The sequence below is a fragment of the Trichomonas vaginalis genome, chromosome I (genome assembly GCF_026262505.1).
Source record: "Trichomonas vaginalis G3 chromosome I, whole genome shotgun sequence".
Lineage (NCBI taxonomy): Eukaryota > Parabasalia > Trichomonadida > Trichomonadidae > Trichomonas > Trichomonas vaginalis.
Window position 1 is genome coordinate 3,882,277 of NC_067203.1, and position 22,757 is coordinate 3,905,033.

Consider the following 22,757-nt stretch of genomic DNA (forward strand, 5'->3'; position numbering starts at 1 on the left):
GTTAGCCGCGTCACTTTTATTGTAAATATTCTCATTATAGACTTATGGGATCTCTCGCTATCGAATAATCATTTAGATATTTCTTTATGAATTTATCAGCTCAAAAATAGCTAAAATTATATTCAGCATTTGATTATTAGGGGAAGCAGAACTGCTTACTAAATACTTGATATAAATGATACTACACTATTATTCTAGGAAAGTGGTTACTATAGCTAGTCTAAATCATACACCACATTAAAAATATTAAACCTGTAGTTAAATAATGTGACATTCCATATTTATTTTACATTTGCAAAATATAGTTTTCTCGACATGGTTTTTAAAATCTGTTGCGGTGATGAAATTAATTACAATTTGACATATGAATTAGAATCATTATCTATTTGAATATATCCAAACAAAGTATTTTTTCTAAAATAGATCATACATTTCATGTGATTTCTATTGTGAAAGGAAGTCTTCTGTCTAAAGTAAAATCAGTGCCCGATTTCAGCCGTTTTATTTTTTTTGCTTTTGATATGGCTTAAAAAGATTAAATATTTCTACGTCAAGACTATTTTCTGCGTAATCAAGTGCAGTTTCATTATAGTGGTTTTTGATATTGTATTTAGCCCCATGTGAAAGAAGAAGCTGAATAGATTTTAGGCTTCTAAACTTGATTGCATAATGCAGAGGTGTTTCACCGTTTTTGTCTTTGAAGTTTAAGCGTGCACCATGGTTTATGAAAAGTTCTACAAAATCTATTTTATTTCTTTGTATTGCAAAATGAAGAGGAGTTTGTCCTCCTTTCCTTTTTACGTTAATATTTGCGCCATGATTAATTAGAAGTTCTAATACTTCTTTGCTATTATATTCTATAGCAAGATGAATAGGATACTCACTGGCAAAATTTTTGATGTTTATTTCTGCTCCGTTCAAAAGAAGATATTCTATTGTTTCTTTACAAGCTCTCTGAATTGCACAAAAAATTGCTGTGAATCCCTTATAATCTCTTTTATTAATTTCTGCTCCATGCATATGAAGGTATTCAATTATCTCTTTATTAACAGGATTTGTTTTAAACGCCGACATAATAAGTGGAGTGGCTCCAGTAACGTCTTGTGCATTTACTTCTGCACCATGAGAAACAAGTAGTTCGACAAGTTCTTTATTATTCCTATTTGCAGCTTCATGAAGAGGAGTCCAATTGTCATCCTCTTTTACATTTACATTTGCACCATGCAAAATAAGTAATTCTACCATTTCTATATTTTCAAATTGAATAGCCATTTGAAGAGGTGTGAGAAAATTATCATTTTCCACATTTACATCAGCATTATGTGCAAGCAAAATCTTTGCTGTTTCAATATCATCAATAGCTAGATGAAGGGCTGTAGATTCGTCATCATCTGTTTCGTTTACATCTATTCCTTTTGATATTAGAAATTCTATTGCGTCTTTATTATGATATCTTGCTGCATAATGAAGAGCAGTTCTATTCATTAGTGAGACTTTACTAAAGTCAAAATTTTCACTTTGAAGAATATCTAGCATATGCGGCAATGCAGCGCAATATGGGTAAATTGAATCTTTGTCTTGATTGAATAAATATATAAGTGCTTTTAAGTTTTGTGAATCGATAATTGCAGGATAGTTATAATTATCAGGCTCTGAAATTTCATTATTGAAAATATATTCCAAGAAGCTATTGTTATGACTTTGCGTGATATATTGTAAACATTTCGTATTCAAATCTTGCTCTTTCATACATTCATTGATAATATCAGTGTTTCCTCCAATAAATGATAAATTGAGGCATTCTTCTGTAATTTCTTGATCTAAACTTAAATGAAGGAAAGTAAATATATTTATAGATCCAAAATATGCGCAAGCTTCAATAGGTGAGATATAAGATATGTCTGGAATAAATATATCAATGTCTTCCAAAGAATGCTCAGTGACATATTCTTTGAATTTTCCAATTTGGTCATAAATTATAAAATAAAGAAGTTCATCTTCTTTAGGAAAGGGGTCATCTGTAAATTCTGCATGAAAAATGTTATCAGTATTATGAATAAACTGCAAATTGTATTTTTCAACAGAATTAAATAAAATAATAGCTTTTGGTTCTGAAATTGGATAATTCGATAAAATGTTGTTAATAATATTAATATAAAGCTTGATTGATCGGAAATTATAATTAATTGCTACAAATATGCTCTTCAGAAGTTGTTCTACAGGCATTTTATATTTTATTATTAAAACATTTTTAATCAAAGTTAGCATTTCATCAATCGATTCATTCGAATTGATGTGAAAGAGCCGTTCATATGTTTTAATAAATTCATCAAATCGTTTTAGTAACTCTTCACTCATGAATCAAAATAAATGGGACTTTTTTATATTTGTCACTTTTCTTTAATTAGCCATTTTGTTTTGCTATGCTAAGATAAATGGGCATACACGAATGCGGATGATCCCTATTGCATATATTATACTTGTGTCTGGAAAAATGTTATTAATTCAATAAACATCTCTATTTACAGAGTCTCTTTATTAAATTAATTTCCACATTAACTAATCCATTTAAATTCTTATCAATACAGTTCAAAATGGAGACTTTGATATCAAACTTTCTAGTTTACATATTATATGATTCGTTCTTGCTATATTTATAGGTATTCATTCAACTCAATTTTGAATTCAAAACAAGCAATTTCGGCGTCAATATAAAGTTATTTTATATTACTGATGAAAATCGACTGCCTTTCAATACTTTCGTTTGAGCGCCATTCACTTCCTTGATGTCTGTATTTCTCACGATGCTTTATAAAAAATCGCATTGTTCACAATCAGGGATCGTGATTTTCGAAAGAAGATCATTGTATTAGGATAGAAATGAATTCTGAAGGATCTTCTCAAAAATTCGAATAATAGCTATTGCATTTTTGAGGAGAAAATACTTATACTTATAAGAAATATATTTGGAATAAAAGATCATTAGGAATTAGATGAAGGATATATAATTTAAAGACAAGATCCGCATAAAATACTACAATGGAAGACCTTTCTCTCATAAATAGAACATGATAAACGATTATCCTCCACCAGTAATCAAAAATAATGTTTCAGCAAATTGTTTTTCTTTTTCTTCATGTGGATTGCATAATTCAAAGATGTTCCATTGAATAGGCTTGCATTTTGCGTTCAATTCTGTCTGATGCTCATCAAATGTCGAATTTCGGTCGGCTTTTTGTTCAACATAATATATTTCGTTGGCGTAATACGATCAAGATTGAATCTCTTCCTAAACATGTAGTGCATTTTTGGAAGACTGATTCCAGTGAATTCATGTTCAATTTTACGAGGATGAATATAATATAACTCATCACATCTGACAAACTCGAGTGCAAAAAATTGCGCAAAAAAATGTATCATTCTAGAGTGGAAAAAAGACGATCAAAATTCACTCAATTTTCCACTTTTTTCTCTTTTTTTTGCATTGATTTGGCATGCGTTTTTCTATTATAAGCTTTTCATTCTGGGGCTCCTGCACTTCACTTGGAGCCCCAGAATAAAACACTACCTTTTTAAAGCCAACAAACTACCTTTTATCATTAAAGGGTGGCAATATTAAAGTATTTTTATATTGACATTAGTTGATATAATTTTTAATACGAAAAATAATTTTAATTTAGGAAAAAGTGGAAAATTGAGTAAATTTTGATCATCTTTTTTTTAAACTTTTTCCACTCTAAAATAGCCCAAAAAATTATTTTACATTCAATATACTTCCTAGTGAAAATCTTCTTCGAAAATTCCAGAAAACTAAAGGATATTTTATGTAAGAGAATTATTTTTTGGCACCATGTGAAATAAGAACTTTTGCAGTTTCTTTACTATTATATGTTGCTGCAATATGAAGTGCGGTATTTCCATTTCCATCTTTTTCATTGATATTCGCACCATGTGAAATAAGAACTTCGGCAGTTTCTTTACTATTAAACATTGCTGCAATATGAAGTGGGGTTCTTCCAAATCCATCTTTTTCATTGATATTCGCACCATGTGAAATAAGGACTTCGGTAGTTTCTTTACTATTATCCAATGCTGCAATATGAAGTGCAGTTCTTCCAAATTGAACTTTTACATTGATATTCGCACCATGTGAAATAAGGACTTCGGTAGTTTCTTTACTATTATCCAATGCTGCAATATGAAGTGCAGTTCTTCCAAATTGAACTTTTACATTGATATTCACACCTTGTGAAAGGAAGAATTCCAAAAGGGATGGAATATTAAATAGCGGCGATTCAAGAAAGCATTTTTTACATCATTAGTTTGATCGAAATAAACCAAAAATGATTCAAGATTATTGTAAATTCCACAATATAATAAATCAATCTCTATATTGTACTCATTCATCAAAAATGTAACAAAATCAATGTTGTGTGAAATAATTGCATATTTCATGCATTTTGTATTTGGTTTTTGATGTTTCAAACATTCACTCATGATCTCTGGATTTCCTCCTAAAAATGAAAATTGGAGACACTTTTGAGTTATTTCTGAGCTGAATTTGGTTCTTAATAACTTGAAACAATCAACAGCTCCATGGTAACAGCATAATTCAAGTAATGAATATTTATTATAAGATTCTGGGTATAATTTGCTTTCAAGCGTTTGGTCTTTATTAAATCCTTCTTGTTCAGTGAATGAGATGAATTTTTCTTTGTCATTATACATAATGGCCCTGTAAATTGTATCTTCTGAATGAATATCCAGATTTTTTGTATTAACTTTTTCGAAATCATCAGATTTGACTAATTTAATTCCATATTCTTTATAAAATAGGATGTTTGAAATACTTATGACATTATTGACCTCTGTGACATGGTAATTATCAGAGATGAGTTTGGCAAGATATAAATATGACTTTGCATAGCGATTATTATACGGAATGATATTTAAAATGTCTTCAATGACATTTGCTGGAAGAAATTTCTTTGAATCAATCAATTCTGTTTTGATCATTTTGTAAATTGACTTTAATTCTCTTTCGTTTTCCGTTTTTAGCTGATACAATGCAAGATATGAATCGATATAGTATTTGCAGATACTTCGCAATTTGTTGTCTTTGCTTGGATGAACGTCTTGCTCGGACATTAATAATTTTTAAAAAGACACATTTGTGTTTTACCATATTAAATACCTCTTAAATGCATTAAAAGGAAAAAATTACTAAGTTATACACGTAGAAAACGATGGCCATAAAGATTTCTGATATAATTTATGAATTTTAATTAAATCCATGGATATTAAACGATGCAGAAACAATGGAAAAGCCGATTACAATAGAATTATTATCAAGATACTTGTATTATTCAAGATTTTTTTCCCAATCATTCTAAATCAATTGATTCTTTGAGTATAGATAAAGGGATATATTTAATTAATAAATTGATCTGTATTTTCTAAAATCTAATAAATTTTTGGCTAAATCTCTTGCCTTTCTTCACCTGAGGAGCTTCAAAGCTCCCAATCTCTGCAAAAGGGAGCTTTGAAGTTCCTGAATCTGTACTAGCAGAGACATTTTACCATTTGGGCTCCTGCTGATCAGAAGTCTTTAAAATTTTAGGCAAAAACATGGGCGAAACATGGGCGAATATGAATCAATTATAAAATTGTTATTTTTCATACCAAAAGTCATTTTTTCTGATATAATTCAATAAGCTTTTTTTTCTATTATCGCTTTGGGAGGGTGCAGAGCGCCCTTTCAAAGCGAAAGAATCCAAAATAACCCAATTTTAAATTTTGAGTTCGAAATCTCGAACTTTTCCCATAAAATAACATACATTTTAATATAAATTTGGGAGGGTTCAGACACTGCGGACCTTCGATCGGCAATGTCTTCACCTAGATCGTATAAAACCCATAGATGGATGACTGGATAATCAAAAAAAAAAATTGAAAAAAACAAAAAAACACGTTATATGAGTAGGCAGCCCGCGAAACTCAAGCCTAGTGAGATGACAAAGGGCGAGCTAAAGCAAGATGCTGCAAGAGAGAAAGCGGAAAGCTCTAAAGATGTTAAAAAGGATCGTCCGCGCGTTTTAACCGAATTAAGAAATGATATTTCGTTAAATCAGGATTTTATTAATGTTCAAAATATAGAAAAAGCTACAATACAGAGAATTGAAAATGAGATTAAAGAAGCTGCGAACTCAAACCGTACAACAAACAGTTTAATTCTCAATTCAATCATAGAACTTAAGCGAAACCTCAAAAATATAAAATCTGAAATCAAGAGCGTTGAACAATCAATCGAAAATGCCAAAAAAGAGCACGAAAAAACCACAACTGAATTAACAAACGAATTCAATGCAAAGAAAGAGGTTATTTTGAAAGAAACTCGTGAAGTCGATGAACAGCTAGTTCATTACGCCGAGTGGCAACGCCAAGCTGACTCCTTCAAGACACATCTTTCAGAACTTAAGTCAAAAATCCACCAGAATCGTGTTAATTGCAGCGAAAACGTAGCATATTACAGACGTGTTTCTCAAGTTAAGATTGAAAAGCACCGCGTTGATCTAGCCGAAGCAATTAGAAAAGCTAGAGCAGAATCCTTAAGACTTAGATCTGATGACATTAGTCCACAGTCAACTACATTCCTTACACAATCTGAGCAGCAGGTTCAAAACCTTACTCAACAACTTGAATCATCTCAACATTTGGCAGAAGTCAATGAAACAATTGAGGAAGATAATATGTCAATGCAACAGGAAATATCAAGATTACAGAAGAAGACAGATAGGCTTCGCGATCAAGAAGAAAAACAATTAAACGTTATTGCCAAATTGAAAGCCATTAAGAAGGAATTTGAAGAGAAAGAAAAAGCAGAAGCTCAAGAAAAGCTCAGACGTGAACAAGAAAGAAAGATGGAACAGCAAAGAATCGAAGCAATCGAAGAAGCCAAAAGAAACATGCCGCCAAAGCCCGAATTTAAGATGTCCCAAGACCAGGAAGCTTTCTTGACCTTCTTGAATGAATGCGCAACAACAGTTCGATCAGTTCTTAAACAATTATTAGGTAATTCAGAAAAGATTGAAGTTACTCCTAAGGATGATAGATTTGAAGCACCAAAACTTACAGCAATGATTGCAGAAATCAAAGAAATGACAAGCAAATTGGATTCTGCTCCAAAATCTTCATTCAAAGAAAAAAGACCAATTCTTACACCAGCTGCTGCTTACTTTGCTTTCTCAGCGCCATTTGATGATGCTGATGATTACATTAAATCAGAAAACTGGTCATTCTCCAAATATGAGCCAATTAAACAGACAACAACAACTAAGAAGGCTCAGCCAAAGATTGTCAGGATCAAGACAGGTAACAAAACACCTCTTTAAGTTATATTTTGTTTACCATGAAATATTTTCTTTTTTTTTGTATTTTATATAATTCTATTCGAATTTTAAATTTGTTCATATTTTAAACTGTAATATAATGTTTTAATTTTTAAAAGATTCTCTCATTGCAAAATGTTATTATCCTCATATTTCTGAAAAAATAACTTTAATGCAAGATATATTGAGTTGAACATCTAATAATTGAGTTTTTTTGCAACATTAAGATTCTAGAGTCCAGAGAATACCGTTGTTTCATACTAGTAATGTGGATCAACTCTATTTCGAAAAAGAGATAAATCAGAAACAATCTAGATATACTCATATGCTGCTTTTTCGACTAACATGAAAATACCTGAGTATATCTAACAAAAACATTTTATAAAATTGAGAAAACCTTGATTTCTTTTGGTTCCAATCTCAATCAACATTTGAGCCATTGAGGTTTACATAATTTAATATTTGTAGATACTAACTTCATTAAAAGCTATACGATTAATCATATGATACTTATTAAGAAACTGTTCATTTCAACTATACGATTAATCAAGGATGGATGTTACTAAAACTCAATAAATTGCATAAAAATCTTTGATTAATTAAGAAGAAAAAAAGATTTTTCAAAATTTTGGTGAAAAGATACATTTACTTTAAAAGAAATAAATTTATTATCATATAAATTCTATATATTCTTCTTATTCAACAAATGAAAACAAACGAACAGACTTATCCTCAGAAGATGTAAGGATAAGAAGGTCTGACTTAGCAGGATCAACAAGGTGGACATCAAGAGCATGTACATCACGTTTGTTGCCTGTAAATTCTCTGATAAGTGATGCATTTCTGATATCCCAAACTCTGACTGATCCGTCGCCGCAGCCTGTAATTACGTATGGTTTTGTTGGGTGCCATCTTAAACAGATGACACAATCTGGGTGTTCTAAAACGTGACGAATCTTGAATTCGTTTGAATCGCAAATAATGAGGTTTCCGCCGAATGAAGCGATGGCAATCCATGCGCAATCTGGTGAGAATCTAATTCCTAAGATTTCATTTGCGCCTGTATCGATTTTTCCTAAAATTTTAACATCATCAAAACGAGAAACGTAAACAACTCCGCTTGCGTCACCTGTAGCAACGAGAATACCTGTTGGAGATGACTGTCCTGTTGTAATTTGGTCTTGGTGGAACTGAATTCCTTCAAGTTTGGCTGTAGTCTGTCCTGTACGTGGAGACCAAACGCGGAGTGATCCATCGTAACTGGCAGTCCATATTTCAGAGCCATCTGCACGGAATGAACCACAGGAGTTGACATCTGAATGGCCGACGTAAACTTTAGCGCATTTTCCTGTCTTAGCGTTCCAGAACCATGCCATACCATCTTCGTCACCTGCCAAACAAGCTGGAAGTGATGGATGGAAGTTCAACCAGCGAATTTCCTTTGTTGGGCCAATGCAGTCAGCGAGAAGCTTTCCTGTCAATGTATCCCATGTCTTAACCAGACCGCTGACATCAGCCGTGGCAAGAATTGAACCATCGGCTGAGAAAGAAAGGCAAGAAACGCTATCAACGTGTCCTTTAAGAACGAATTTAGCAGCATCTTGTATGCCTTCCGGTGTAACTTTGATGTGGTATAAAACTGCTGTGTCATCTCCGCCGCCTGAAGCAAAAGCGATGCAACCATTTGATAATTTCTTTTGTGCAAAAGCAGTGCAGTAGACAGGATCTTTGTGTTCGAAATAGGACTTGACTGACTGATCTTCGACATTGATATCTTCTTCCTCGCCAAACATATCTTCTTCTTCACCGTCTTCACCTTGTTGAATCACAATTTCTGGACCATTCTCCTCCTCAGCTTCGAAATTCTCTTCTTCCTCTGGATTTATTGGTGCTTGTTCCTGTTGTTTATCAGTCATGCCCTGATTTTGAGAATTGAGATACTCTGTTCGGATCTAAAATTTTAGTTGTGTCTTTCTTTTTGATTTTCAATACTCATAACTTCCTTCAACTGTCTTAATTGTATTCCCAATGTTTTGGAACAAAAAACATAAAAATCAAAATCTTGAAATTAAAAGCATGATATAAACCGTTAAATATATGAAAAATGTATTGCCTCTCTAGAGATTATTTATTCTTACTGTGATTTACTTAATTTCATCAATTGAATATTATAATTTAAACTCATCTTCCTACGTAAAGTCTCCTAATGGTACTCTTGCCTCAACAATGAGTGAACATCTTTCAAAAAGTTGAACAAGAAACTTTACGAAGGAATACGAGTTTATATCAGTTATGGGAAGTAAACTATAATGAATACGTGCTTCTAAAGCCATCTTTTTATTATTAGAATCATTCTATATTTAGTGATTATAAGAGGCTTCAATCAAATAATATGATAAATCAATGTACTATTTATATGCAAACACTTATATCAATAATATCTCACACACTTGAGACTATCCATCGAAATTCTAAAAAAATGTTAAATTAATAAAAAAAATCTTTATAGTTAATATCTATTATTCAAATGGAACGAGGATTTCACAAAGTCCGCTGCCCATCTTAATTACGTTGCCAGCGGTGAGAGAGGCGGATGGGGACTCCATCATATCCTTTCCGCCGTGCATTGTGCACTGTGTCAAGAAAGCAGTTGTTGTCTCGAAAGACATCTGTTGGAGAGGAGAAGCGCACTTCTTCATTGTGTGTCTAGACATGCCCAACCAATCTCCAGTGTTTGTAACGAAATCAGCGATGAGAGAAAGGTGCCTCATGTCAACATCGATCATGTAGTTCTTGAAGACAGAGTTAACTTCCTTGATGATTGCCATTCTCGCGGCTTCAATGCCGTAGTGCTTGAGAATGATGGCGATGTCGTTCGTGTAGAACTTGTTCATGTCGATCTCAAGGCGCTTAGAGATTTCGCCGTAGTTTGCACCTTCAGTGACAATAATTGGTCGACCACTGTCACTTTTAACATCAGAAAATGTTGCTCTTTTAACACCAGGCATTTCGTGGACGTATACTTCGGAGAGTACTTGTTGAACAATTGATTCGAACAAGATCTTGATTGATACATCCTTGATAGTGAAAGAAACATGTAATTCTGATGTTTTCTGTTGAAAGATGACTCAATTTTTTCATTTTTGTCTTCTTTCTCTTCTTTTTCTTCTTTGTTTTCTTCTTTGTCTTCTTTCTCTTCCTCTTGTACATCGTCCTTTTCGTATGAGTTCTGTTCGTTTCTTCTTGAAAGGACTTTAGATCTGTCTGCGCCCATTTCTTCTTCTTTTGTCATATCTCTGACTTGTTCTGCTGTTGCTGTTTCATCTGATGCGATTTCTCTGATGTGGTCGCCTTTTTGTCTCAAGATTGAGTTTAACTTCTTCTTGATCTGTGTTGCGAAGTGAGATCTGATCGAATCGATCGCGAAGTTGAAGTTCTTTCCTTGTGGGAAGTTGTCTGGAATCAATTTGATTGTAACTTCAATCTTCCTTTCGAGCCTTACTTCGCTGATCGCGTTCATTGACTCTCTGACAGTGAATTGTTCTACGACGTCTTTGAGAGGAATTCTCTTGAACTCTGTCAAGAATTCCTGGCATTTCTTCTCATCATCCATAGACAGAGAAAGGAACATCATAGGAGTTGCTGGTGTTCTTGTCGCGACAATGAGGATTTCGCGAAGACGAGGGATACCTAATGTAACGTTTGTTCCACCGTAACCAGCGAGGTGGAATGTGTTCAATGTCATTTGTGTGGCTGGTTCTCCGATTGCTTCTGCAGCGATGACACCGACAACTTCTCCTGGTTGTATCTGTGATGAGAAGTAATTGAAGACTGCAACAGCTCTGAGGTTCTTGATTGTGTCCTCGTCTGTTCCTTTCTTCTTTAAATCATCGCAATACTTGTTCAAAGCGTTTTCAAATGACTGTGAAATGGAGCCAACATATCTATGAGGATGATATGTTGCTTGAACTAATGAATTCTCGTTGACTTTCTCTCCATCGATGACTTTTTGTGCCAAGTCACAATTTGCTTTTTCTCCGACTTTTTCGATGTTCAATTTCTGTGAGTAAGAATCGATGTTCTTCAGCATGAAATCGAACTTCGTGATGTACTTGTTCTGCATTGGATCAATGCCATCTTCTCCGTAAAGGAACTGAACAATCGTATCATCAGCGTCTCTGACTGTTCCGTCGTAAGAAGCTCTCAAACCTTCGATGTTCTTGATGATGCATCTCTGGAGATATCCTGTATTGGCTGTTTTGACAGCTGTATCCGTGAGTCCTTCTCTTCCACCCATAGCGTGGAAATAGTACTCTTCAGGTGTCAATCCTGTCAAGAACCTGGAACTGACAAAACCGCCAGATTGAGGGACATATCCATGAATTCGAAAGAAGGTAAAGCCTTTCCTGATCTCATTAACGGAACTCTTTTACCTTCAAGGGATTGCTGGCCTAGCAAACAAGAGATCTGTGTGGCATTGACAACGGATCCTTTTGCACCTGACGATGTCATCATTGTCAAATGATTTTGAGGGAAAGGTTTAGTGATGTTTGCAGGGAAAATTGCGTTCAAAGTGTCTGAAGCAGCTTTATTAAGATTGCCCATGATCATGTGGTCATATCTTTCCTTCATGTCTTTGTCTTTGATCAAATCCCATAATCTATCCTTCAAATTCATGTATTGTGTCTCTTTTGTTCCGAATTCTTCAACGAAATCATTCGCTGTTTTGATCGCAACTTTATCTGTTTCTTCTTTCATCTTTTCTCTCATTCCTTCTCCCTTGTGGTTGACAATCATATCTGCAATACCACACGAGAAACCATGGCATTGCATGAAATATGTGAATAACCTCGTCAACATCGTCAAAAATCGTGAGGCCATGTCAGAACCGTATAATTCATAAATTGTATGAACCATACCGAACTTGGAAGCACCAAATTGTGCTTTGTCGATGATACCTGTGCAGAGATGTCCATCAACGAATCTGACTGTTGTCTCTTCTTTGCATCCGTAGCAGAGAATTGACGAAATCTTGGAGTTCGATGTCAAATCCATCATTTGGTCTGACAAATTTTTCGTCAAATTGATGATGATTGTTGAAATAACCTGTTTTCCTGTCCACAGTTGTGTTGGCTTGATGATTGCTGGTGGAAGCATTTCGAGTTTGTGGTTGATCTCACCGCCAAACGCTGTGAAAACCAATTCTTGATATTGTGTCTTTGTCAAGAAATTGTTTTTCATTGTCAAAAGTGCACCAGCGTCAACATGGTCTTGAATGAGGCCACGATTGGATTTCCTGCTGTTGGAGTGATGTAATGGCGTGAAGAAAGACTGAGGATATTCGCTTCAGCTCTCGCCAATTCGTTCTGTGGTAAGTGGAGGTTGATTTCATCGCCATCGAAGTCTGCGTTGAATGACGCACAATTGGAATAATGCATTCTAATTGTTCTCTGTTTAGGAAGTACTTTGACTCGCATCGCCAAAATGGAAACTCTATGGAGAGTTGGCTGTCTGTTGATGAGGACATAATCACCGTTGATGGCATGGCGACCAACTGTCCATGGAAAGTCGCCATCTGATTCGGCAAAGATCTTGGATGCGTAGGATTGTCTCAGAGACTCTTTCATTCCCTTTAATTGGAATGTCTGGCCGTAGGGATCGATGATAAGGTTGGCGCCTGGGTAGTTGTCAGCTCCATTTAAGATGGCTTTGGATAATCTTTCCTTGTTGTAATCTCTGACGCGTTCTGGATATGAAAGTGTCTTGGCAAAGACCTCTGGAACACCGACTTCATCGGTTGCGACGTATGGATCTGGTGCAATGACGGATCTGGCGGAAAAGTTGACTCTCTTGCCCATTAAGTTCTTTCTGAAGACACCTTCCTTCTTTTCAAGGACTTGGCGGATGCCGTTTGGTACTTTCTTGCTCGATTTGTTTAATGTAGAATCGATAAGTGTAGAAACGTTTGTTTGAAGCTTGTTGTGCTCGGCACGGATCTGATCTGGATCTGGCTTCTCAAGTACTTAAGGAGATTGATGTTTGTCTTGATAACTTCGACATATCCGAAGAAGTTGGATGTGCGTTGATTTTATCGCCAAGAACGGACATCGGACGGAATTTTGGTGGTGTAACGCAGACAGTGTCAATGAAGAAAAGTCTGGTCCTGTCTGGTTGAAGAAAGTATTGAAGAATAACTTATTTCCCTTGTAAAACTGGTTTAACTTGTCACGAATCTCGCCAATTGGACATACTTAGGTTCTTGTGTCTTGTCGCTAGAGACAACAACAAATTCGAAGTGGAAATTATCAAATTTGATCTTCCTGTTATCATGCATGCAGTTAGCGCACTTCATGCGGTAACCAGATGCGCGTGTAAGGAACTCCTTGATGATTTTCTCGCGTGTTTGGACTGTGTATGTGTTTGGCTCGATAATTGGGAGTTTTTCAATAAGTTCATTAATTTCTTTCTGGCGTTGCTCTGTGACTGATGATGGCTCGTCAGAAGTGGCAAATACTTCGTCCATTGAGACCAATTGGCCACGCTCGATCAATTGTAAAGCATTTACAACATTTAACATAATTTCTTTCGGAATTCTAAGACAGTTGCATTCTGTGCAGAAACCACCCATGAAACGACCAAGTTGCTTCACGTAAAGTGGATGGTAAACAGGCATTGCTAATTTGATGTTACCAAAATGTCCTGGACAGTTCCATGCATGCTGGCCACAGATTGGGCATGTCTGGTCATGTTCTGTAGGACCAAGATGAGTATCGTAAACGCCTTCTGCGATTGGCTTTCCTTGTCTATCAAAAACACCAGTGGCTGTAACTGGCATAACACTGAAATTCTCTATTTCTTCCTTCGAATAAGGAAGGAACTCGATGGATGTGATCGGCTGGCGAACAGTTGGATCCATCGGGTTTTATAAAAATTTAAGGGTGCACACGAGAGGGTCATGTAAACTTCAGAATTTAGAACCTTATTTTTAGGCATTATCTTGGCTACCTATTTAGGCTCGAAAACCAAAAAAATATCAAAAAATACAACTTGACTCCATTATGACCCTTTCATGGAGGTAGTTTTTATCCGCTAGTATTTTCCCTTTGAATCTCTTTACAATTCGAAATCAAATTCAAACCTCAGTAGAAGAAAGGAAGAATCGACTTACTACGGTTGTAATACGAATAAATACATATATTTAATTATTTTTATTTACATAATAATTGTTTGAAGCTCATATTCCAACAAATTTTTAAATAAAAACATTAAAATGTTGAAAATGTTCATATATTTTAATAGGGTTTGGCACTTTATTGAGGAATTACTACATACATAGTCGAACTGAACTTGATATTTTGAAATTTAAATTATTTATCAAAATTAAAATTTAACTTGAAATTTATAATTATTTAGTCATATTTTGCATAATTCTAAGTAGATTTTGTAAAAAATCAAGAAAGAAAAATTTTAACGTGCTTTATTTTTTCTTTTTTATAATAATACATATTATTATATAATTAACATATTCATAATGTTTCACCCTTTCAAAAATATAATCCTCCTCTCAAATAAACGTACATACGGGTGGCCTCTTTTTTCAAAAAATTAAAATTTGAAATTTTGGGCTCAAATATTAGAGATTTTTTCAACCTTCAACGATATATGTTGTCTATATCAGACCTCCTTTCTTTTTGATACTTAACATTGTTCCTAAATCTTAGCCGTTAAGGCTGTTCTGAAAATTAGGGATGCGACGGTTTTACGCCATGACCGTTTAAAAATAGAATAATACGCCATTTTTGGGGCCGAATGGCGGGTACGAAGTACCCGCCATTCGGCCGAATAACAAAACAATACAAAATTATCGCCGTCCTTTTTTTTTCTTTCTTTCTTTCTCTTTTTTTTTCTCTCTCTTTCTTTTCTCTTTCCTCTTTTTACTCCTCTTTCTCTTTTCATCATTAAACGTAGAAAGATATATTAATATTATTTTAAAATTAAAAAAAATAAAGAAAGTATAATAAGTAATTATTTAGTTATCGATATATATATGTAAAGTGATAATCTGAGGATAATCTGAGGAGGAGTCTGAGGATTAGACCGAGGAGTAGTTTGAGGAGTTTGATGATAATCTGAGGAGTTTGAGGAGTAGTCTGAGGAGTTTGAGGATAATCTGAGGAGTTGTCTGAGGAGTAGTTTCAGGAGTTGTCTGAGGATAATTTGAGGAGTTTGAGGAGTAGTCTGAGGAGTTTGAGGATAATCTGAGGAGTTTGAGGAGTAGTCTGAGGAGTTTGAGGATAATCTGAGGAGTTGTCTGAGGAGTAGTTTCAGGAGTTGTCTGAGGATAATTTGAGGAGTTTGAGGAGTAGTCTGAGGAGTTTGAGGATAATCTGAGGAGTTTGAAGAGTAGTCTGAGGAGTTTGAGGAGTAGTCTGAGGAGTTTGAGGATAATCTGATGAGTTTGAGGAGTAGTCTGAGGATAATCTGAGGAGGAGTTTGAGGATAATCTGAGGAGGAGTCTGAGGATTAGACCGAGGAGTAGTTTGAGGAGTTTGAGGATAATCTGAGGAGGAGTCTGAGGATTAGACCGAGGAGTAGTTTGAGGAGTAGTCTGAGGATAATCTGAGGAGTTTGAGGATAATCTGAGCATAATCTGAGGAGGAGTCTGAGGATTAGACCGAGGAGTAGTTTGAGGATAATCTGAGGAGGAGTCTGAGGATTAGACTGAGGAGTAGTTTGAGGATAATCTGAGGAGTAGTTTCAGGAGTAGTCTGAGGACTAGTCTCAGGAGTAGTCTGAGGACTAGTCTCAGGACTAGTCTGATGAGGAGGACTCTAAGGAGTAGTCTGAAGAGTAGTCTCAGGAGGAAGATCTGAGGAGGAGTCTTATGAGGAAGATCTGAGGAGTAGTCTGATGAGGAGGGGTCTAAGGAGTAGTCTGAGGATGATGAGTAATCTGATAAGGAGTAGTCTGAGGATAATCTGAGGAGGAGTTTGAGGATAATCTGAGGAGGAGTTTGAGGATAATCTGAGGAGGAGTCTGAGGATTAGACCGAGGAGTAGTCTGAGGAGTTTGAGGATAATCTGAGGAGGAGTCTGAGGATTAGACCGAGGAGTAGTTTGAGGAGTAGTCTGAGGATAATCTGAGGAGTTTGAGGATAATCTGAGCATAATCTGAGGAGGAGTCTGAGGATTAGACCGAGGAGTAGTTTGAGGATAATCTGAGGAGGAGTCTGAGGATTAGACTGAGGAGTAGTTTGAGGATAATCTGAGGAGTAGTTTCAGGAGTAGTCTGAGGACTAGTCTCAGGAGTAGTCTGAGGACTAGTCTCAGGACTAGTCTGATGAGGAGGACTCTAAGGAGTAGTCTGAAGAGTAGTCTCAGGAGGAAGATCTGAGGAGGAGTCTTATGAGGAAGATCTGAGGAGTAGTCTGATGAGGAGGGGTCTAAGGAGTAGTCTGAGGATGATGAGTAATCTGATAAGGAGTAGTCTGAGGATGATCTGAGGATAACCTGATGACTAGTCTAGGAGTGGTCTAATAAAAATGTAAAATATTTTCAAAGAAAAAATTCTATGAATTTTATATTTTAATTCTTAGCATTATACTGAATAAAATAAACATAAATATCAAAATTTGAAATTGAACACGCCAAAAAATTGATAATCCACATTCAATATTTTGTAAGTGGCGTACTTTTTGAATACTCGCCATACGCCTTGGAGTTCTCAATTTTGAATTCGCCTTTATTTGGGCGACCTCAGAAAAATACGCCATTAAGAAAATATTGTATGAGATTTTAAATTTGAACACACTCTACCTTAAGGAATTAAATTTATTAAGATATATTTATATATAATAAACGATTACTAAAAAAAGTATTTCATCGCTTATGTAAGTTTCAAAAAAATCACGAAAATAAAAAAATCAAGATTAAAATTTTATTTTTAATTTTTGAATTTCTCAAATGGCGAAATTTTTGGGCGAACAAAAAAAATGTACGCCCGGTCAAATGGCGTGTTTAACGCATCCCTACTGAAAATATTTTTTTTTTCGAAAAAATTCGAAAAAAATTCTTAAAATTCAAAAATCCCTTAATTCATGAGGATTTTGGAAAAAAGTTTTTACATGAACATGTGTATATTATATGAAGTATATTGATAAGGTAAAAATCAAATTTTGTTGCATATTCATCGAGAAAATAAACTAACGAATCCCTCAAAATTGAGAGGGTAATCCTCCTCCTCTCAAATAAACGTACATACGGGTGCACCCTTAATAACGTTGCACATTTTTTTGGGTTTCACATTTTCTTGAGGGTCCTGGGTATTATTTAAAATAGTTGTCCATAGAAACACTTATATTTGAAATATTGCAAATGATGAATTTTTGGGGAATTTTGAAAAGTCTACAAAATTTATAATCAAAATCAAACACACTCTTCAAAAATTGAATTAAAAACCGCCAGGACGGGTCAAATTTCCTGGAAAAATTTCTAGATTAAGATCAGTCTTGTTTTTATTATGCATATTTTCTCCGAATTAACTATAAAGCCATATTTTATATTGTAAATTGCAAAATTGTGACTTATAATGTCTAATCAAGACATTCACATAATCAAATTTAGTGATTTTATATGGATTAATTTAAAAATGCATCAATTAGCGCTTGTAGGAAAATTTGATCTTTACTTATTTTGTATAATAATATAATAAAACTCTATTTTATTCAAATAAATCAGCAAACATTGTAGAAATACTTGCCACTAACTTTTCGCAGTTATCATAATATTCTTTTGCGTTTTCAAGTTTCACCTGCAAATCAGGGTTATTACTAATCAATTCAGCCATGAAATCATGGAAATTCTGTCCGATAAACTCCATCAAAGAGAGAACATTGTACATGAAATCACTAGTAATTGATTCTTGTTCGCAAAAGTACAAGAACAATTCACCAGTCATTTCCAAGTTCTCTTGGTCGATGTTTTCTGGTCCAATTATCTTATAAGTTGTCAACAAAATCTGTGAAATACATTTAGCCAAATTCTGTCCTTCACTGTCATTTCCATCACTTCCATATTTGAGGCTTAATTCTTGGCAATAAGTTCTGATGTATCCCAAAACAGTTTTAGCGAAATTAGAGTACATTTCACTGTATTTGATTGCAATGGAATCAATGCATAATACAGCAGCACACATATTCTCAACTAAATTGTTTTCAACAGATAAAGATGTTGCCAATATCTCAAGCCAATTTTGGATGTTTTCTATTGGATAATTCTCCAACAAAATGATAGAGAAACCTGTTACAACACAATAGAAAGCAGAGTGTTCACTCGATTGTGCTTGATAGAATGAACTTTCCTTAACAATATTCTCGAATATTTCCAAAGCGTTTGGAAGATATTTTCCGAATATTTCATGATTTGCAGCACATAAACTTGTGAAAGGCAACAAAACTTCAGGTAAATATTCAGAATTAGAGTTACAAACTTGCAAAAACAAATTACAAAGATGATCAACAACAGGACTGATCTGTTCTTTGAATCTGAATGCGTATGCCTGTACCAATTCTCCTAAATCATGAACTAACCATCCGAAATTTTCTTGATTCAAAGCGCTTTCTAAGTAACCACAAATATTTGGGAAGAAATTCAAAACTTGCGCTTCATCAGCTTCAGTCACGATTCTTTCTATTGCATCAAACGGTTCTTTGGCGAAATGCTGGTGTACGGAAACAGCTTTCTCTGTTAACAACTGAAGAATATCTGATGTTCTTTCATAATTTGTCACTTTTGTAAATAATGACAAAATGAAACAAACTTCTGAAGCGATATGGCCATCATCGTCAAGTATGTTTGCGAGGTTCTCTACTTCTTTGGAAAGCTCTATTAGATATTCATCGTTTCTGTTGATTTCTGAGATAAACTCCAAACCTTTTCTGATGCATTTTAATGCTCTAAATCTTATGCATGGGCTTTCATCACTTGCCAAACTGATAAGTGGCTGGAAATACTGCTTGACATACTCTTTGTTTGTAGTGTTAACAATGACACATTCAAGTAATCTCAACCAGCAATCGCGCTCTGAAAAAGTGATTGAATTTGAATTCAAAATTTCAGAGAAATTTTCTGACATTCCTTCAGCGATTGTATCAGCTGTTAACTTGCAAACAGTCTTCATAGCTTCGTATGCAGCAATGTACGGTTCCCATGTTTCATTTGTTTCGCAAGATGGATCGTCAACACTGCTGCAAACATCCATTAACATTGTCAAAACATTTTGTATATTTTGTTCAATTCCGTTTAATTGTTCTGTCTCATCTTCTATCTCTATCTTAGCAATTCTCTTGATTAACGCACATGCAGCAAAGAGAAGGTTTCTATCTTCACTGTTCTCCATTGCTCCCAACGCGTGTTCGATGAGAATTGGTTCGTTTTCGGCCAAAATTATTGGAGCTTGTTTTCCAATTTTGTCCCAACACTTGAAGGCTTCACATTGTAGGTCGCCTGGTTGGCTGTATTGAAGTAACGCGGATGCTATGCCTATGACTATCTGTTGGTTCTCTTCTGCGGCATCTTCATCGGCGGGTTCAAAGAAATCTGAAATATTCTCGACCATGGAATTCACAATTTTGATCGCATTGAAGTGCATTTGTATATCTTGTGTGTTGAACATGACGAAAACAAGTCTAAAGAGATGATGAGTCTCTGCTTCTTCGGGATAATATGAAATTAAAATTTCACAAAGAGCAGATGTATATGTTGTCGCTAAATTAGCATCTGGAAGTTCCATTAGTGTTTGTATTAATGCATGAAATGGTTCAATGTCGTGTAAATTAATATAGTATGAAACAGCGCGAGCATAGAGATGAATTGCATTGTTTCTTAAGCTTTCATCTGGATTTCCAAGTAATGCAAATGTTATTTCAATAATTTTCGATGTAATTTCTTGTGGAATCATATCTGATTCATCAAATTCCCCATTTTGCTGGGCAATATCTTCTGGATACATTTTGTATAATAAAAGTAATGTATTTCGTTTGACTGAAGCATTTTGATCATCTGAATTTAAAATCTCAACAAGGTTTGCAATATAGCCAATTTTATCAGTATCAATGAGCTCTTTTATGTATTTGTCGGCCTCCTCGACACGATCTTTGTCTGTCAATGACCAAATTGCCTCTAAAAGCAATTGCGTCATGAAGATTTTAGTCCTTGTCACTTTTTAAAATCCAAGGAATCCCATTTGAGCCAAGTATGATTTGATTTAAGAATTAAGCTGTTTTCAGACTAGAGAAAAGAAATCAAACTAAAACTAAGCTTTATTTAAATATAAACATGATAAATTTTATTCAATTTACAGCTCTCTTTACTTTTAGTAAAGAAGCATAACATCTACAAACTGTTCTTAATCTGGAAATTCATAAGATTATACTGGAAAAAGAACAACAAAATGATTCTATTAATTATAAGAAGAGAAGCTATACAGTGCAATAATACCATAGGCAAAGGCATTGTCATTGAAGTTCTTTGCCTCTGCGTATATATGTGTCTTTCTGACTTGAACGCCATCCCCATTAACAACAATAGGAGCTGGAAAATTAGTATATGATGTAAGGTTTGATTCAAAATTCAAGGCATATGTACCACTACATGGTTTAAAGTCATCAATGTACGTATTCGAAATTAATACACTTTGATATTTTTGAGGTGAATTTATGTTCACAAAAATTGTATAATTATTTTCTGAAAATGAGCATGAATCTATATAAATCTGTTGTAAAGCATTTAAATAGAAACAATTTTGATCTTCATTTTGAATATTATTAGTGAAGTTAATGTATACTGTTCCATTTATGGTAGTAGAGATATAAAATGTTGCTGATATTGCAGCTTTATTCGAATTTGTATTATTCAGAATTGTATTATATGAAAATTTTGATATATTATATGCAGAAACTAATCTAACACCTGGGTTGCTTAAAGCCATATTATTCGTTAGATTCTTGTTATTAAAATTAACCATCCCACCATACATTGAAAAGGCACTATTGCCACTACTTCTTCCATTAACAGCAGATGTTAAGTTTACTCTTAGTGGAATATATTGAGGCTTGTTGTAAGCTGAATATAAATTGCAATGTAAATCTGTAGTATTTCCGGTTGTACCGACAAAACATAAACGATTTACTGCAATTATTCCTTCTACTCCAACGTAGAGTGCACAACCCCCATTTCCAGGTTTAACTTTTTGAAATAATCCGCAATCAATAAAAAAAGAATCTTCTATTAGAGTACGATTATTTTTACCTGAATTAAGTCTTACTGCCGATGATATATTGAAGTTTTGAAATTTGCAATATGCAACTCTATAATTTCCGACATTTGAAGTTATTTCGAGACGATCTGAAGAAAGGATGGTAGAGTTATATATAAGAGAATCGTCATAGTACTCATTCCAATATCTGTGCAAGCTTAAACACCAATATATACCGACATTCATTATTCAATGAAAAATTCCGATAGTTTTCTGAATTACTTATTGAAATTTTTGAATATCCAGATAAAATGATAAACTTAATTTGAAATTTGATATTTTACATTGAAATCGATAATTTATTTTCAAAAATTTCATTCAATTCAATTCAAACCAAAACGAAAAACAAAACTTTTTTTATTAAAAAAGTTAAATTCAATAATGATATTCATAATGCACAGTAAATTTTGTTTGTCAATGCTCACAAATTTTGTGAGATTTGGAAAAGCGATGAATTTGAATCACAAATGTGTTGGGTAAAGAATGGGCGTTTTATGCAATAGAAAGTATTAAAATTAATTATATCACTTTTTCAAATGTTAAACAGCTCCAAACTTAAAGCGATTGTTGTCTAAACCCATCAAAATCTGCCAATATCTTATAAGATAAATTGAATCAGTGAACTCTAAAAGATCTTATTTGGGAATCGGATATTAACTTCCATGATTTTTATTAAACAATCGTCAGGTTATGTTTTGCATATCAAAATTATTTACATCTATATCGAAATACTTTAAGGGTTCTGACCGACCAACTATATCCTCTCAATTTTCTTCCACTTCGAGACACTGTATATGCCTTCATGATTGATATTATTCCATGTACCCCACACACCATGATAGTGTTACTTCATAATATTCAATACATATATGATAGGTGAATCTCAAATCCACTATATGAATTTGAAAAAAGCAATTTATGGTATCAATTTTTGATTTTCTCATTTTAAAAATATGTGGTAAAAATGCCTCGAGTTTGACTAAAAATTTTCAAAATTTTCAAAGTTACGGATTTGGCAGCACTTATATGTACAGAAAATATCCATCGCCAAGCGGG

The 22,757-nt window shown here is 34.2% G+C and overlaps 9 protein-coding genes and 2 pseudogenes across 11 annotated transcripts, besides 1 other annotated feature; 1 reads left to right on the forward strand and 10 right to left on the reverse strand.

Moving 5' to 3' along the window:
- Nucleotides 1-285: 285 nt before the first annotated feature.
- TVAGG3_0925100 (spectrin binding) lies at nucleotides 286-2,591 on the reverse strand (the record flags this gene model as incomplete). The annotated part of the gene is made up of 1 exon (XM_001327114.2): nucleotides 502-2,268. One exon carries the CDS (start codon nucleotides 2,266-2,268, stop codon nucleotides 502-504), a length of 1,767 nt encoding a protein of 588 aa, XP_001327149.1.
- A 1,244-nt stretch (nucleotides 2,592-3,835) lies between these two features.
- Nucleotides 3,836-3,991, reverse strand: TVAGG3_0925110 (cyclin-dependent kinase inhibitor 2C-related family; the record flags this gene model as incomplete). The annotated part of the gene is made up of 1 exon (XM_001327113.1): nucleotides 3,836-3,991. One exon carries the CDS (start codon nucleotides 3,989-3,991, stop codon nucleotides 3,836-3,838), a length of 156 nt encoding a protein of 51 aa, XP_001327148.1.
- Nucleotides 3,992-4,239: 248 nt separating this feature from the next.
- TVAGG3_0925120 (protein of unknown function (DUF3447)) lies at nucleotides 4,240-5,148 on the reverse strand (the record flags this gene model as incomplete). The annotated part of the gene is made up of 1 exon (XM_001327112.1): nucleotides 4,240-5,148. The coding sequence occupies one exon, from the start codon at nucleotides 5,146-5,148 to the stop codon at nucleotides 4,240-4,242; it is 909 nt and encodes a 302-aa protein (XP_001327147.1).
- An 827-nt stretch (nucleotides 5,149-5,975) lies between these two features.
- TVAGG3_0925130 (uncharacterized protein) lies at nucleotides 5,976-7,434 on the forward strand (the record flags this gene model as incomplete). The annotated part of the gene is made up of 1 exon (XM_001327111.1): nucleotides 5,976-7,391. The coding sequence occupies one exon, from the start codon at nucleotides 5,976-5,978 to the stop codon at nucleotides 7,389-7,391; it is 1,416 nt and encodes a 471-aa protein (XP_001327146.1).
- A 580-nt stretch (nucleotides 7,435-8,014) lies between these two features.
- TVAGG3_0925140 (smooth muscle cell migration) lies at nucleotides 8,015-9,325 on the reverse strand (the record flags this gene model as incomplete). The annotated part of the gene is made up of 1 exon (XM_001327110.2): nucleotides 8,084-9,304. The coding sequence occupies one exon, from the start codon at nucleotides 9,302-9,304 to the stop codon at nucleotides 8,084-8,086; it is 1,221 nt and encodes a 406-aa protein (XP_001327145.1).
- Nucleotides 9,326-9,907: 582 nt separating this feature from the next.
- On the reverse strand, nucleotides 9,908-11,685 carry TVAGG3_0925150 (annotated as a pseudogene). The gene has a single exon. A coding segment is annotated over exon 1 (1,778 nt).
- Nucleotides 11,686-11,720: 35 nt separating this feature from the next.
- On the reverse strand, nucleotides 11,721-12,545 carry TVAGG3_0925160 (negative regulation of protein localization to nucleolus; the record flags this gene model as incomplete). Its single annotated transcript, XM_001295663.2, has 1 exon — nucleotides 11,721-12,545. One exon carries the CDS (start codon nucleotides 12,543-12,545, stop codon nucleotides 11,721-11,723), a length of 825 nt encoding a protein of 274 aa, XP_001295664.2.
- An 86-nt stretch (nucleotides 12,546-12,631) lies between these two features.
- TVAGG3_0925170 lies at nucleotides 12,632-14,304 on the reverse strand (annotated as a pseudogene). The gene has a single exon. A coding segment is annotated over exon 1 (1,673 nt).
- A 21-nt stretch (nucleotides 14,305-14,325) lies between these two features.
- Nucleotides 14,326-14,975: a mobile genetic element.
- A 456-nt stretch (nucleotides 14,976-15,431) lies between these two features.
- On the reverse strand, nucleotides 15,432-16,925 carry TVAGG3_0925190 (uncharacterized protein; the record flags this gene model as incomplete). Its single annotated transcript, XM_001327106.1, has 1 exon — nucleotides 16,271-16,555. One exon carries the CDS (start codon nucleotides 16,553-16,555, stop codon nucleotides 16,271-16,273), a length of 285 nt encoding a protein of 94 aa, XP_001327141.1.
- Nucleotides 16,926-18,107: 1,182 nt separating this feature from the next.
- TVAGG3_0925200 (armadillo (ARM) repeat-containing protein family) lies at nucleotides 18,108-20,585 on the reverse strand (the record flags this gene model as incomplete). The annotated part of the gene is made up of 1 exon (XM_001327105.1): nucleotides 18,108-20,585. The coding sequence occupies one exon, from the start codon at nucleotides 20,583-20,585 to the stop codon at nucleotides 18,108-18,110; it is 2,478 nt and encodes an 825-aa protein (XP_001327140.1).
- A 206-nt stretch (nucleotides 20,586-20,791) lies between these two features.
- TVAGG3_0925210 (uncharacterized protein) lies at nucleotides 20,792-21,887 on the reverse strand (the record flags this gene model as incomplete). Its single annotated transcript, XM_001327104.1, has 1 exon — nucleotides 20,847-21,887. One exon carries the CDS (start codon nucleotides 21,885-21,887, stop codon nucleotides 20,847-20,849), a length of 1,041 nt encoding a protein of 346 aa, XP_001327139.1.
- Between the last annotated feature and the right edge of the window lie 870 nt (nucleotides 21,888-22,757).